Genomic DNA, 15,571 nt, shown 5'->3' with positions numbered 1-15,571 from the left:
TACTCTTGTTCTTAATCCTTTAAGAACCACAGCTGACTTTTTGAAGAAAAGGTCTCCTTAAGTTAAAACATATATCCTTTTTATTCACAGTTTACAATTCTTTCCAACAGGGAAAGACAACTGCAATTAGAGATTTAGTAAAGAACTGCCCCTTCAGGTGGGAACAAACACATGAGCTTGAGACACATGAGCAACTGCAAAAGTGTGTTGGGGCGGGTGCATTTCCTCAGGTGGCCACAAAGAAGACAAGACCCTAAGCCCCCGGGGCGCTGGGAAGTTAGTACACAGGGTTAGTAGTCCAGGTCTGGTCCCTGACCCTCCCGTTTTACCGTAAATGACTGAAGAGTCTCGAGCTCTCTAATTTTAAGAGTGAGCTTGCTCTTGTCTTTCCTCAAAATACGGTTTTCATTTTGAGATTCTAGGAGGTTGGCTGAGATATGGCTGTTGGTTTTGGCCAATTGGCTAATCTCTTTCTGAAGGATGAAGTAGCTTTCTGCCAGCTTCTCCTTCTCCTTCAGGAGCTCCTCCTTCGTCAGCATCATGTCTCTCTTCTCGGCCAAGAGGTTCTTGTTGTCCTGCACCACCCTGATGCGATCAGCCAGAGTCATCTCATGCTTCAGCCGGAGGTCATCCAAGATCTTGGTGAGGTAGCTGTGCAGCTCCTGCAGCTCTAACTTGGACTTGGACAAGGTGGCAAAATCACTCTTTAGAGTCTCTATATTGGCAGCAAGCTGGGCCGTTTCTGCACTCAAGAGTTCCTTCTCCTTAATTATCTCTACCACTTTCTGCTCAGACTTGGTCTTCTCTTGGACGAGTGCAAACTTTTCAGACTGCAGCTGCTTCGTACACCCTCTTAATTCTTCCAGCTCCTGCTCTAGGAGCACCACCCTCCCGTGAAGTTTATTGTTTTCATACAGGGAGGACTCGTTTTCCTGTGCTCTGGCTTCTTTTTCCAGGATGAAGGACTGCTGTATTGTGTGGATCTCCTCGTTTAGTCTCTGACACTCTTCTTGCAGGCTCAGCCCATCCCGTAGCAAGATGCTCTTTTCCGAACAGCAAGTCTGAAGTTCAGCATTCAGACTCTCCTTTGCTTGCAGGATGCTCGTGTGCTCTTTTTCTAGACTCTTCTTGGCATTTTGAGCCTCTTTCAACATCAGAGAGAGATCACACTTGGTGGCCGCCAGCTCCTGGTTTTCCCTTTTCCTCTCCTGAAGCTCCTTCTTCAGAGTGTCGAGATTACCGAGGAGTTTCATCTTCTCGTGCACGATGATTCTTCTGTTGGCAGACTCCTGATCATATTTCCGTTTGAGGTCTCCCATGGTTTTCATGGAATTCTCTCTTTCTGCAAGCAAATCTCCATTTTGCATTTCCAAGACCGACTTTTCTTTCAAGAGACTGTCATGCTGCTTTTTGAGTTTTGCAATTTTCTGACATACCACCTCCTTCTCAGAAATCAGGTAAGTGATCTTCTCGTTCAGGCTCACTTCGATTTGGGTGGCCTCTTCTGAGCATTTCTTCAGTTTTTCAGTGACAAGTCTGTTTTCACTTAGAAGTTCTTCTTTTTCAGCCAAGAGTCTTCTCTCGGATGAAGCCAAGGTTTCTTTTTCATGCAGAAGCTGGATGCACTCTGAGTCTGTGATCTCCCGACTGGTCTTGATTTCTTCCAGGAGCTTGCTGAGGCTGGTATTTGTAGCCTGAAGCTGCCTCATCTCCAGCTCATCCTTTCTCAGAGCCCGCTGGGCATCGTCCAGCTGTGTGCGGAGCCCACTGGCTTCCGTGCTGAGCAGCTGCTTGATCTGGATGGCAGCCTCCAAGCTGGCACTCAGCTTTTCTCGATCTTGAAGAAGCATGTCCTTCTCAAACTGCAGATCTTTGCTGCTTTGGAGAAGATTTTCTCTTTCCACTTTCAAGGCTATGCACATGTTATCAAGACCTGACTGCTTCTCCAAAGCTGACTTTTTCTCAGTCGTGAGATCTTCAATCTCCTGCACCAAGGTTTTCTGATCTTTGACTAGTTCCTCATAAGAGCTCTGGAGCTTCTGAATAATTTCATCTTTATCTTTAGCCAAGGCAAGATTTTCAGTAACGAGCTTCTTGATATGATCCTCCAGGTGATCTTTTTCTTCCTGATCTTTCTTAGACTCAGCAATCAAAGTATCTTTGCTAAGGTGGAGCTCTTCTACGAGTGCCTGCAAGCTTGCTCTGGAAAGCTGCAAAGAGTCATTTTCCTTACTGATCTTCAAAAGTTCTGCCTGTGCAATATTGACTTCTCGTAGTAATTGCTCTCTCTCAACCACCAAAGCTTCTTTATGGAGCTGTTCCTGCTGATGAAGCTTTTCAGCATCTTGCTTTTCTTCTAAGGCTTTCTCTTTTTCTAAATGAAGAGTTTCATTTACCAACCACAGTTTCTGTTGATCTTCCTGAAGTAAAGTTATTTTGGCCTCCACCTCTACCAGCTTTGATAAAAGTGAACCTTTTTCTAACTTTAAAGCATTCCCCTCCTGTGCAAGAAGCTGCTTCTCTGATTTCAGACCCCTCAGCTCTTCTGACATTAGTTCAATTTCTTTTTTGGCTGATGTTAACAAATAAGTTAGCGACTACAGAAACAAAAGATGGAAAGAATGGAAACAATGAAGTCAAGCAGACAAATGCGAGCCCAAATAACTTAATGTAACCTAAATCATAAAAGTTTGAAATTTTTTTAACAGTAACTGTCATAGAAACTATCTAGATAACAAGAGGGGAAACCTAGATAAAAAGAGCCCACAGGATCCCTGGGTGGCGCAGCAGTTTGGCGCCTGCCTTTGGCCCAGGGCGTGATCCTGGAGACCCGGGATCGAATCCTACGTCGGGCTCCCAGTGCATGGAGCCTGCTTCTCCCTCTGCCTATGTCTCTCTCTCTATCATAAATAAATAAATAAATAATTAATTAATTAATTTAAAAAGAAAAAAGAAAGAGCCCACAAAAGGTTAATACAAAGCAGGTTTAGTGTTGCCAAGTGCTAGTCTACCCACTGGTTTATCTTTGCAACACTTTTGAAATCATCCCTGAGTGGTACCTATGAGGTAAAAACAGTCTTTTGACTTTGATATCAGGGGATGAGATTCTTTTCTGCCCTTCCAACTTCCCCATTATTTCTATTGTTGGAAGAATTCAGAGAAGAATTTTAAAAAATACAATCCAGAGAACTACAAAAAGTGAGTATGTTTTAATCAAAAAAGGGAGGGAACAGGTGAGGGAAAACAAACTATTGCTTTTCAAACTAACTACAAGACCTTAACTTTCTAAAGGACAATCAATCACTGGCCTAACTTGATCCCAATATTACATATAACTTATTAAAAGTACAGACCAACTTGCTAAGCTTTGGTGACTAAAATAAATGGGTTTAAAAAATACATATATATATATACTGGTTTACAAAATGACTTGACCACATTATCTATACTAGTGCTTTCCAGAACCTCCTGTAGTGGTGTGAGTTTCTTTATCTGAATGAATATGGTAGTCTCTGATTATGTGTGTGGCTTGTGAGCACGTGAAGTCTAGTGAGTACAATGGAGAAGTTAAATTTGTAATTTATTAAAATTTAACAAATTCAAACTCAAATTGATGTGGCCAATGGCTAGTATCTTGGACAGCACAGCTACAGATCACCAGCTCTTAAATGAGGAAATGCAGCAATTTTGTAGGTTCCATGAACCTCCTAATACCTTATATAAAAACTTGCTGAGCATATAAATTTTCCCAGAGGAAAACATCTTAAGTTTCATCAGATTAAAATCTGTGGGCCACTGTTGTTGACAAACACTGAAATCCATAGAAATCAGGTATTGAGACAACTTTGGAAGAGGAACAATCCTAACCAAATGACCCTTGTAAAAAAATTTTTTTTAATTTAAAACATCAGTAAGCAAAATTCATGAGCCTTTACACAAACTACTGGAATGCTGTGGTTTGGTCAGACTGCAACATTTATAAGGAAAACACTAAAAAAGTGGAGTCTGTCCAGATAAAGGGAACCACAAAGACAAAAGGTCTGGAAATTATATCTAGTGTTAAATGGCTCATAAAGCTGGAGATGTTCTATAGGGAAAGACAAAGCCTTGAGAGCGGCATGGAGAGGAGAGAGAGTGCACGTATATATACATAGCACGTGTTATGTCATGGTCTAATTTAATAAACAAGTTTTAGGTGGGATTTGTTTCAAGTCTTATGTATGCTCTTTTACATTTCCTTTTCACCAAACTCCTAGACAAACATTAAAAATAATAAAAGACAAGTATTTACTTTTCTTTGAGCAAGTTCAATGGTGGCAGGAAGAAGTTAAACACTGGCAGGACAGTTGAACTTCATTATCTTACCAGAGTAAAAAAATATACTGGGTTGCAGATATGATCCTGATGCCATAAAATGAAATTTAATGTATTACATTCTATTCTATTTAATAACAGGATGTTTCCTCACAGCCCCTGTCTCCAGCTTCCCTGCCAGGGAGCTCAGAGTGCTTTCCGGGGACATATAAAAGCCCTATAAAAGCCCTCGCTAGAGTCCTCGTTTCTAACATGCCCTATAGGAGCTCTGCTTCTCCAGCACTCACTTGCTTTGCTTGGCCTCTGCCTGTTGTTTTGCTGAAAGATGTCTCTCCTAACCTCAGGGCAAGGTGGTGGCAAGATGGCCAAGATTAGAGGCCACAAGAGGGCCTCCTGCAAGCCAGCAGACAGAGCTCAGGCTACATGAGCCTGTGTGACAGCTGGGAAGCAAGCAGCACAGGGGTGAGGGGATGATGGCTACACAGTACACTCAGAGGAAACACCTGTATGGCAGCCATCACCACCCTGGAGAAGGATCAGCAGCTGGCAGAAAGAGCTGGAAGCCAGGAAAATGTAATTCGCCATCCTGCCATGCACTCAGAGGTTAGCACCTGTAAAGGTCACTGTTACCCATCCCATCTGCTGCTGCTTGATAAGCCCCACTGCAGCCCTGATCCCATGCGGCACCGTGATCCTCTCCTAAGAACATACTTTGGCTTTGTCGGCTTGCTTTTTCAGTTCCACCATCTCCTGCAGCAAGTCACTGTTCTTCTCCTGTGCAGCCTTCAGCCTCTCCTCTGTGTCCGACAGCATCTTATGCAGGTTCTGCAGGACTGCTTCGTGCTTCGCCTTCATGTCACAACTGGCTTCCTCAAACCTGGCTTTCAGATCCTGGCACTGGTTGTGGCTCATTTCCACCTTTTTTTCCTACAGAGATCCCAAGCAAAGCAGTAAGTCATTTAGCCATATGTGCCCCACCCTCACCTTCCTTGCCAGCACACAGTCTCATTTACTCTCCTCACCAGGTCCAACAATTTCCTCAGAAGCTCTTTCTTTTCTTCCTCGTGCTTTTTAGCTGCTTCCTGCTGGCTCTGTTCTGCTTGGAGAGTTACTTCCCCAATACTCTTCTGCAGAAAGTTTGCATTTTCATTCGCCTTCGTCAGTTTCAGCTGTAATTCTTCTACATTTCTAGAATAAGGTTCAACACAAGGTGTCAGAGTTTTCAAAAGAATGCTTTAAATTGAATGGGTGACGGGCACTGGGGGTTATTCTGTATGTTAGTAAATTGAACACCAATAAAAAATAAATTAAAAAAAAAAAAAGAATGCTTTAAATTCCAGAGTTACACTTGGAAAGATACTATTAATAATTGTATTAATGATTAGAAGTTAGGAGTAATTGGGCAGCCCGGGGGGCTCAACGGTTTAGCGCAGCCTTCAGCCCAGGGCCTGATTCTGGAGACCTGGGATCAAGTCCCACATCAGGCTCCCTGCATGAAGCCTGCTTCTGCCTCTGCCTTGTGTCTCTCTCTCTGTGTGTGTGTGTGTGTGTGTGTGTGTGTGTGTGTCTCTCATGAATAAATAAATAAAATCTTAAAAAAAAAAAAAAAGAGGGTAGGAGTAATTAATAACATCTGAAATAGAAAAAATGACCTGTCCTTGCCCTGAAGACTAATTTGAACAATTGAGACAGTTATAAATACGTTATTTAGAATGACAATTACTATAATTGTGAAGGTTTATTACTTTATGTCAGTAGATCAGTAAGGAAAAATTAGCAAAAAGTAACTTTATATGAGGAAATGAATTATTTAGTAAGTTTCAAAAATTTTAGCAGACTAAATTATCATAAACTCATTCTAATGTCACCTGAGAACAGAAGATACAAAAATGACAAGTGCTAATTTGAAGATCTAGCTTCGAGACACCCATGTGGTTCAACAAGATGTACAGAAGACATGGGACACAAATCCAGAGAATGGGCTAGGAAAGGACTCCGAGAGTAGAGGAGGGAAACAGGGATGGACCCTCTGAGTCACACACCTGCCGAACACCCGCAGAGCTGGAGCTCTCCGCCCACAGGCACCATGCCACAACCACCTGTGCAGCTCCACCCACCTCACAGCAAGTCTGACCACAGGTGGTCAACCAAAGCCCTCTCACCAACCCCTTGCCCCCTGACACTGAACTGTAGGGGCGCATGGGTGGATGTAAACCTAGCTGCCAACTAGTCACACTTTCAGAATCATGGGTCTCAGAGCCCTAAAGTGTCCTCTAAAACTTCTTCCCTTACAAAATAAAACATCTGATTTTTATCCAGCAGCTATTCAAAGAAAAAAAAGGATCAGAGCAACAATAGCCTCAGAATAAAGAAAGGAAGAGAGGTGAGGACAATGGAAGCTATAGTGGTGAAGGGCTGCAACGGCTCTGGGACCAGCCTGCCCAAGTCTAAAACCACAAGCAAGTTACTTCACCTCATGAAGCCTCAATGCCTTTCTCTTCAAGATGGGAACAAGAATTCACTCACCTCCCAGGATTACTATGAGAAGTCAGAAAACACACTCTACTATAGCTGTCAGCATAGTGCAAGGCACACACCTAGTTAGCTTGTAATACAGTTACCCTTCATTACATTGAAACAAGTTAAACACTGTTAGCTGCCTGTGAAAGATGTTCCAGCCCCTGGTAAACTACTACCTTTTCTTTACAAATCATCAAGTCTACAATACTATATTACTCAGAAGGCTCTGTAGCTGATTTAAGGGTACACTCACATACTAAGATAAAGGAAGAGTGACAGGAAACTTTAAAACAGAAGAATCATGAAATTTTGACTCCCCTCCCTCCTAGACTGCACTTCAGAGGTGAACCTAAATCAGGAGCCCTTAAAACCATTCATACGTACTTTTTATTTTTTAAAGATTTTATTTATTTATTCATGAGAGACACACACAGAGAGAGAGAGGCAGAGACACAGGCAGAGGGAGAAGCAGGCTCCATGCAGGGAGCCTGACGTGGGACTCAATCTCAGGTCTCCAAGATCACACCCTGGACCGACAGCGGCACTAAACCGCTGAGCCACCCAGGCTGCCCCATACGTACCTTTCTTTCAGACGTAACTCATCATTCATTTTTGTCAGCTGAGAAGAATTATCTCCGGACATCTTCATGATTTCTGCAATGTCATTTTCTAACTTTTCCTTTGCCTTTATCAAGTGTTCTTCTCTTTCATCTCTCTCTCTAAATTTTGCCTCCATATCTGAATATACATAGGGAAAAAACAGCACTGTAGTATTATAGTCAACAAAAATTTACTGCCTGTGTCCTGTATTCCAAGTTTTGCTCTGGGGATATTTGTACATAGCAATCTCTGCTCTCATAAAAATCATAGCCTAGCCAAGAAGACAGACAATAAACTAGATTTTTTTAAAAACCCCACAAATAGCATAAAAAGTGTTAATTCCTAAAAAAGAAAAAAATACAAGCAGAGAAAGGAACTAAGAAGGAGTTGGGGAGGCTAAAATAAAATCTCAAGCAGGGCCTCTCTGAATTGTGACATTTAAATAAAGACCCGAAGGAACTTAGGGAAAGCAAGTGCAAAGGGTAGTAAAAGAGGCAATCAGAGAGGTAACAGGGCTTGACAGTGGGACTGCAGTTTTTTACTGAGGGAGATGGGAGCCACTGGGTGATCTCGAGCAGAAAAGTGACATGACTTAGCAAAAGGACCGCTTTGGCTGCTGTGCTACAAATGGACTGAAGGGGACGAAGGCAAAAGCAGGCTGAGTAGGTGGCCAGCCATTGTAGCAGCTCAAGTGAAAGATGATGTTGGCTTGAATGAAGGAGAGTGGGGAGAGTGAGAGGAGTGGTGATGTGTGGTGGATTCTGACTTGTTTGAAAACACAGCAGAGAGGATTTGCAGATGTTACTGACATCAAGAAAGTATTTTATCCTATTATACCAATTAATGAATGAAGAAGTGAGCCCTGAATAATGTTACTGTAATTTACTACAGTTATCTCAAATCCTAGGAAACCTACTGTACTCAGTGTTTAGGAAACAGAGACATCTTACCTGTTAAATTTTCTCTCAACTTCTCCAATTCAGTAGACAGTGCATTAAACTGTTCCTCCTTTTGGTGTAACTTATTTACAGTTTCTATTGAGGATAAAGTTAAAAGTTTAATATATTTCATACTTAATATGACATCTAGAGGTTGGCAGTCTTAAAACCAAATCAAATCACATCCTTGGGATTTGATAGGACAGAAATACTAAAAAAGTCCCATTACACATCAAATCACTGTGTAATGGATCTAGAGAAGCAAGCATACATCTTTTTTTGCCTTCTCATGTCTGTGGATTAGGCAAGCACCAGGTATCCCTTTCCAGGCCTCTCTTTCCTCTTTCTAGCTAAAACTCAATAAAGTAATCAAGGACTAAAGATTCAGTAAAAGAATATTTTTCCCAAAGTATACTTAATTTTAAGATGGAACAAGCTTTTAGTCATATGAAGAAAGAATTTAATGGGAGTTTGAGGAAGCCAGTGCAATCTGGCATGACTACATGCTGCAGAAGCTTCCAGAAGAGTGGCAGCAGACTATAAGAGCATCTATCCCCTGTACTCCAGAGGCCAGCTCCAATCTGAGAATGTGACATTCTCTAAAGCCATACTTTAGTAAAACATACCTTGCATGCTTCTCTGAACAGAGACTGCCTCCTCCGAAGCATCAGCAAACTTTTCTTTCTAAAATTAAGAATTGGATATTCAGAGTAGAAAGACTTCAAACTATAGAAATAAGTTTCAATTAGTTATAACTACAACACTATCTACTTTTTGTGACTGATTTTGTTTCATCAAAACTTAAGACATGTAGACACCAAGTACTACCATATGCATACTGTGCATGTACATGACACAGGTGAACGAGATTTACATCTGTACACGTGTGTGAATGTGTATACAGAAGCATATGTGTTTATGCATATATGTTGCACATGTGTATGCTTTTTTCATGTTGCTACCCTCAAGTAGCACATCTCTTCAGAAATCTGCCTGAGACAGTGGTCAGAATTCTGAAATGTTTTATATCTGAGAGTAACCAGAGACTAATATCTTGAAACTGTATCAACTACCTCTTAAACCAAAAAGGCCCACTGCTCACCTATTCTTTTCTAAACACGACAAGAGATTAAAACAAACAACTGCTCTCCTGGTTTCCCTGAGATGAATTCTGAGCTAGATACACCAAGAAAAATTTTAATTAGTATTTCTAACCATTTAGGATTAGGAAAAATATGGGCACACAAGCCACGCAGGTCCACCAAAGTCTAAATGCTGTCCACCTGTGTTATTCCCACAGAGTTAAGAGGCAAATTTTCTCCTCAGAGTACACAGAGGCATATGCTAACTTACAAGAAAAGTAAAGCATCCTGAAAGTTTGGCGGGGGGCGGGAGGAGGCCAGAGAAACAGTATGGAACTCAAAACACATTTTCTTAATGGATATCATATTAGAAAATCGTGATTCGCAGGCCAATTTGTTCTCAAAATGTAACTAAAATACTGTATATCAAAACTGTCCAACATACCATCCACCATGATGGAAATACTTTATCCTGTGCCATTCAATATGGCAGCTACTAGCCACACACGGCTATGAAGCACTTACAATGTGGCTAGTACAACTGAAGAACTGAATTTTAAATTTTATTTAATTCATTTAAATTTATATAGTCATATAGGGACAGTAGCTATGGTAATGAACAGGCAGCTATATATTTAACGTTTGAAAAACTAGAAACTTGTAATATTGGCATTAAAAAAAAGCAAACATTCACCTCTGGTACTAGCACAGAAGTGTAATAAGTGGGGGGAAAAGATGGTATATGGAGGGATCTAAGACAAGCGTCCCTTCCTAACTCACGTTGCTCTCACTCAGTTTCTCCATAAGCCTACAACCTTCCTTTCCCGTGATGTGTGCTTATGGTTGTCAGTCTTTACGAAGTTCCATTTCTGATGCAGGAAGAAGGGAGAATAGTTGAGAAAAGGTAAGGGAAAAAAATGTCTTACAACTAACTTGTAAGGCAAGAGGACATAAGTTGAAAAGAAATATAATTTCCTGAGGAGGAATAAACGGAGTTGGAAGAAATGGTTCCTTGAATTTGTTGAGTTGGACAGCACCCTGCCATCCTGACAGGGGGTGCCAATGGTCCAGGACAGCTCTCTCTGGAGGGCTGTCACAGGCAGGTAGGAGCGTAGCATAAGATCTCATTATAAATGAAACCTAATGTGTTGGGTATATAACTTGGGAGTTCCCTGTGTTTAGCAAAACCAACCAGTAATAGGCCAAAAAGCCACATTCACCATAGTCAAAGGATAGATTTAGAAAAGAAAAAAGTAATACCTACCTTTATTGCTAGTTTGGGTTTGATCCCATTCTCTTCGAGGTATTTGTCAGCCAATGACTAATACACTCAATTTAAATCAATACTTTGAAAGAGAAAGGAAAGAGGTGCAGTACATTTGTCTTTACAGAGATTTTTGTTTTTGAAACAGGAACCATTCAAACAGCTAGAAACCCTGAGACACAGATTCCCAGCAGGTACTTACCAAAATCTGAAGTTCTTTTTCCAAAGCCTCTTTCACTTGACTGACTTCACTCAAGTTTTTCTGAAGGTTATTAAGTATTAGATCTTTCCCCTGCAGCTCTCTGGTAATGCTACTAGCCTACCATACAGAGTAACATGTTGCAAAGCAAATGAACAAAAGGAAACAAAAAAGAATGAATGAGAAACACAAAATAAAACAAATATAAAAACATATGAGAAACAAACACAACCAAACAAAACTCAAAGAAATAACGGCATGGCTGTTAAAAAAAAAAAAAAAAAAAAGTCGTTTTTCTGGTTGTTGTCAATTCTAAGAAGCCAATGACTTTTCCCACAGTTTTAGATAGGATGATCTGACAATTATTTAAAATAGTCAAAACAGACTATTTTTCTATATTGAGATTTGGAATATCAGAATAATCTAAAGCAGAAAGTGCAGATGCTTACTGCACTGCAGCACCATTTCTAAATGGGTAAGTTAATAAGCACTTTCATTTTCTGTACTTTAAAGACCATCAAGCAGGAAGATACACAGTCTGTGTTATTTTCTCTATTTTGTATACACTTAAAGTAGTTCAACATTTTTTAAAAAATGTTAATGTACTAGACAACAGTCATCAGAAATTGGTTTTCATAAAATCTTGATGTAAAAAAGGTTGACCAACCTGTAGCTACATATTCTCTACAAATTAATTTTCATAATTTGTTTATTATTTTGGGTTCAAGTGAGGAGATGAGAGAAACTTCCTGTAATTAGCCTCCCTTTTTTTTTTTTCCTTTTTTTTTTTTTTTAAGATTTTATTTATTTATTCAGGAGAGACACAGAGAGAAGGTAGAGACATAGGCAGAGCGAGAAGCAGGGTCCTCACAGGAAGCCCGATGTGGGACTTCATCCCAGAACTCTGGGATCACGCCCTGAGCTGAAGGCAGATCTCAACTGCTGAGGCACCCAAGCGTCCCAGCTTGTCACCTTCAACTAAGATTACTTAGCAATTTTTCGGTTTGTCCTCACATCTCCCTGTCTAACCTTACAACCCTTTGCCAAAGAAGCAGCTTCTCCTGCAAAAAGCTCAGAACATTCCGCATCAGCATCCTCACCAGTGGCAAGGGGACTAGGAGGGAGCATTCATTCCTCAAACAGTCCTTAAAGATGAAGATGACATCTGACAAGGCTAATTAGAAAGAGACATTGCTGGCAAATGTTTCATGCAATTTCCTATGCCTTGACCAAAAGCATACTTGTCTTTCCCCAAAAAGGCAGAAAATAGAATGCGTTCTCACTACGGCATAGGAGAAGCTCTCCAATGGGACGGAAATGGTGATGCAAAGGGCTCCATGCTCTTAGCCTTATTTAGCTGTATTATTTAGCACAGCATGTTAATTTACAACAGTCAAGTGGCACTCAGCATCTACAGTGTGCCTTTGTATATGATCTTATGAATAGGACAATGACATTAATGGGAAAGGAAGAGGAGATAATAATATAATATGCTCCTTTCTTGTCTATTCCTTCATTTACCTTAACACCATCATCTTAGGGAGTTCTCTATTTTAAAGAGATTACAGGGGATCCCTGGGTGGCGCAGCGGTTAGGCGCCTGCCTTTGGCCCAGGGTGCGATCCTGGAGACCCGGGATCGAGTCCCACATCGGGCTCCCAGTGCATGGAGCCTGCTTCTCCCTCTGCCTGTGTCTCTGCCTCTCTCTCTCTCTCTCTCTCTCTCTGTGTGTGACTATTATAAATTAAAAAAAAAAAATTAAAGAGGTTACAGGGATATGTGGGTGGCTCAGCTGGTTGAGCGTCCAACTCTTGATTTTTTGCTCCTGTCATGATTTCAGGGTTATGGGATCAAGCCCTGAGTCAGGCTCTGCATTCAGCAGGGAGGCTGCCTGAGATTCATTCATTATCTCTCTCTCCTCCTCCTCCTGCACATGTGCTTTCTCTCAAATAAATAAATAAATCTTTAAAAAGAAATTACAGACTAGAACCAAGCCTAAACAGATTAAAAAGCATGGCCCAGAGACAAAGTCATAAAGTACCCAGATTACTAGGAAACCAAAATAAATTCACCTAGTTGAGCCATTATTTTCTCTAATCTCTTCAAATGAAACCACACTCAAGATAGTCAGAGGACACTGCACGCAATTGGGCAACCTGCTAACACCAGACAATCTGCTGTAATTAAATCTGGAATTAGGAAGATGTATGAGCTCCACTCAAAAGTGACATAAAACGCAAAGTGATACTGACAAACAGAAAATAAAAGGAATGGAGGACACCAATACAAACCTTGCCACTCTCAGTATTCTTTTCAATCTCTAAATTTTTAATCTGTTTCTCAGCTGCCTCAAGCTGCTGTCTAAGTTTCTTGATTTCCGATTTACCTTCGGAACTGGCTTTCCGAAGTGCATCAAGATCCAAGAGCTTTTCTTCGGTAGCCTTGAGCTGTGATGTAAAATTATCAATAACCTTGGTTTGTTCATTGCATTTGGCTTGTAGTACCTCTAGCTCCTTTACCTTTGTCTCAGCTTCCTGCAATTTGCTTAAGGTGTCCTCCATCTCTACTAGATGCTGGTCTTCCGCTTTGTCCAGCTTCGCCTTGATGGCTTCCAGGCTGCTCTCCTTCTCTTTAACGACTGCCATCAGCTTACCCCGGAGGGCTTCTATCTCTTTAGTGTGAGCAGACCTTTCCGAGTCTTGTTTGTTCTGAAGGTTCTCTATTTCGTGCTGGTAATCTAGCCTCATCTTCTCTATCTGTGTTTTTAACTCCACAAACTCCGTGGTCTCCATTCCGACCCCCTTGCTGAAGGACACCTTCAACTCTTCCATCGCCTGCTGGTGAGACGCGATGGCCGTCTCCAGCTTGGACTTCCACAGGGCTATCACATCCGAATTCTCCTTGTTGGCATGATCAAGCTTGCTTTTCAGCGACTCATTCTCTTTGGAAAGCTTCTCTGTGGCAGCCTGAAGAGCCTTTATCTCCTTCTGATGTGTTTCTTCGCAGGCTCCAAAATGTTCCTTCAGAGAAATGATTTCTCTCTGGTGGTCAGCATGGGCGGCTTCCAATTTTTCTTGCAAAGAGCTTATCTCTTGCAAAAAGGAGAGTGACATGTCAACATCCCCAGCAGGCTTATGGGACTCTAGCCGCCTCCGCAACTCAGCTACCTCCTGCGCTCTCAACGCTAGGTCTTTTTCTAGTTCCATTATACGGGACTTTTCCGACACTGTAGCCACCTAGTAACCGCAGTCCAAAGAAAAACAAAGCATGTAAATAACCAATCAATGACGATTTTCTTTAACCTTGAAGCTCTTGAAGAACTCCCCAACCTTGGGCAGCCATCGAGCTACTGAGAATGCCCGCATGCTCACCCACCTCTGCCATCGTGGAGGAAGTTCAATTCTGAGAGCTCTAAAGTCATCATCTTTGGCAAACTTCCACTATCCTGAGATGGTCAAGGAATTGAAAACTGATATGGAATATAACTTACTCCAGAATTATCTTTTTCCTCTAAGGAAACGTAGAGAAGTGCCCGTCAACTGAGAGTAAGTTAATGGAAACAGTAGCTTTCAAAATTCTCAGAAATGTCCAGCTGCTGGAAGACAGAATTCTCTTCATTTTACTTGGTTTTCCCCTACTCTGCTTCACCCAGCATGTATAAATGTTCACTTATCTAATGCAGGTGATTTTAAAGACCTGTGCTATCTGGTAAAGCAGCACACATGGCTACTGAGCACTGCAAATGTGACAGATGGTGTATGTGTAACATATACAGATTTTAAAGACTCGGGGGGGAAAAGAACATAAAATATGTTAATTTTTACTTATTACATGATGTAACTACCTTACTTTCTGATTACAGGATGAAAGGATATTATTTCGAATATAGTGGTTTAAATCAATTATTAATTTTACCTGTTTCTTTTTATCTACTAAAAATGTATGTTAATGTCGGTGGCAGAGAACTTTCGATTATATACATGTGGTTGGTATTATACTTCTGTGGGCTACCACTGGTAAAGAAGGTGTGAAATTACCTGTCAAATGTTTCAATGAATACCAACATTAGCTGTAGAATGAAAGCTTTATCTGGATAATGAAGAAAAAATAATTTACTAACCTTTTCTAAAAAGACAAAATAAGAACAATTACTTACCTGTAATTACATATGAGAATCTTTAGGGAGTCCCCTTTTTGGTTTCTATAATTCTATTGGCATTTTAATATACATATCTTGTTCCCCTAACCCAGTGGTTCTCAGACATCAATCTCCTGGGATGCAGGTCTAAAAGGCAGGTTCTCACGCCCCCACGTTTTGATGTTATTTGAGCTCTGGGACAGCACCCAGGAATCTGTTTTGTTGTTTGTTTTTTAAACAAACACCCCAGGACTAGAAAAAACACTTTCTTAACTTGTGTCCATTTATTCTTAAGTAATTATTTCCCTCTGATACCTGTTAGCCAGCCAGTGTAGTACACAAATTATGTGGGAATTGGTTGCTTCAGGGATAGAAATGAATGACTGGACTAACCTAGGAAATAGAAGGGAACGTGAATGATTTAAGAACAAATTTCAAGAATCCAAACTCCTCCAGGTGGAAGGCTCCTCTCACCCAGTGCCTCTAAAGTGATAGGTGGGTTTCCTTCGCTTCCTCT

General features: G+C 41.0%; 1 protein-coding gene across 19 annotated transcripts in view; it reads right to left on the bottom strand.

The window, feature by feature from the left end:
• CLIP1 (CAP-Gly domain containing linker protein 1) overlaps window positions 1-15,571 on the bottom strand; it is a 124,192-nt gene that overhangs the window by 37,109 nt on the left and 71,512 nt on the right. For 12 of the 19 annotated variants that reach the window (XR_005379127.1, XM_038574921.1, XM_038574927.1 and 9 more), the window contains 8 exons: window positions 13,208-14,152; window positions 10,921-11,037; window positions 8,999-9,056; window positions 8,385-8,468; window positions 7,416-7,572; window positions 5,337-5,502; window positions 5,026-5,241; window positions 330-2,597 (listed from right to left, as the gene is read on the bottom strand). Coding sequence is in view for 18 of the 19 variants with exons in the window: in XM_038574921.1 (XP_038430849.1) it covers window positions 330-2,597; window positions 5,026-5,241; window positions 5,337-5,502; window positions 7,416-7,572; window positions 8,385-8,468; window positions 8,999-9,056; window positions 10,921-11,037; window positions 13,208-14,152 (4,011 nt within the window). In the remaining variant the exon portion in view is untranslated. The remainder of the gene's footprint in view (window positions 1-329; window positions 2,598-5,025; window positions 5,242-5,336; window positions 5,503-7,415; window positions 7,573-8,384; window positions 8,469-8,998; window positions 9,057-10,920; window positions 11,038-13,207; window positions 14,153-15,571) is intronic. The other 7 variants (XM_038574934.1, XM_038574935.1, XM_038574938.1 and 4 more) reach the window with 3 other exon arrangements.

Source organism: Canis lupus, chromosome 26 (assembly GCF_011100685.1).
Source record: "Canis lupus familiaris isolate Mischka breed German Shepherd chromosome 26, alternate assembly UU_Cfam_GSD_1.0, whole genome shotgun sequence".
Taxonomy (NCBI): Eukaryota; Metazoa; Chordata; class Mammalia; order Carnivora; family Canidae; genus Canis; species Canis lupus.
Note: the sequence above shows the minus strand (reverse complement) of the source record. Positions and strands in the feature narration are given on the sequence as shown.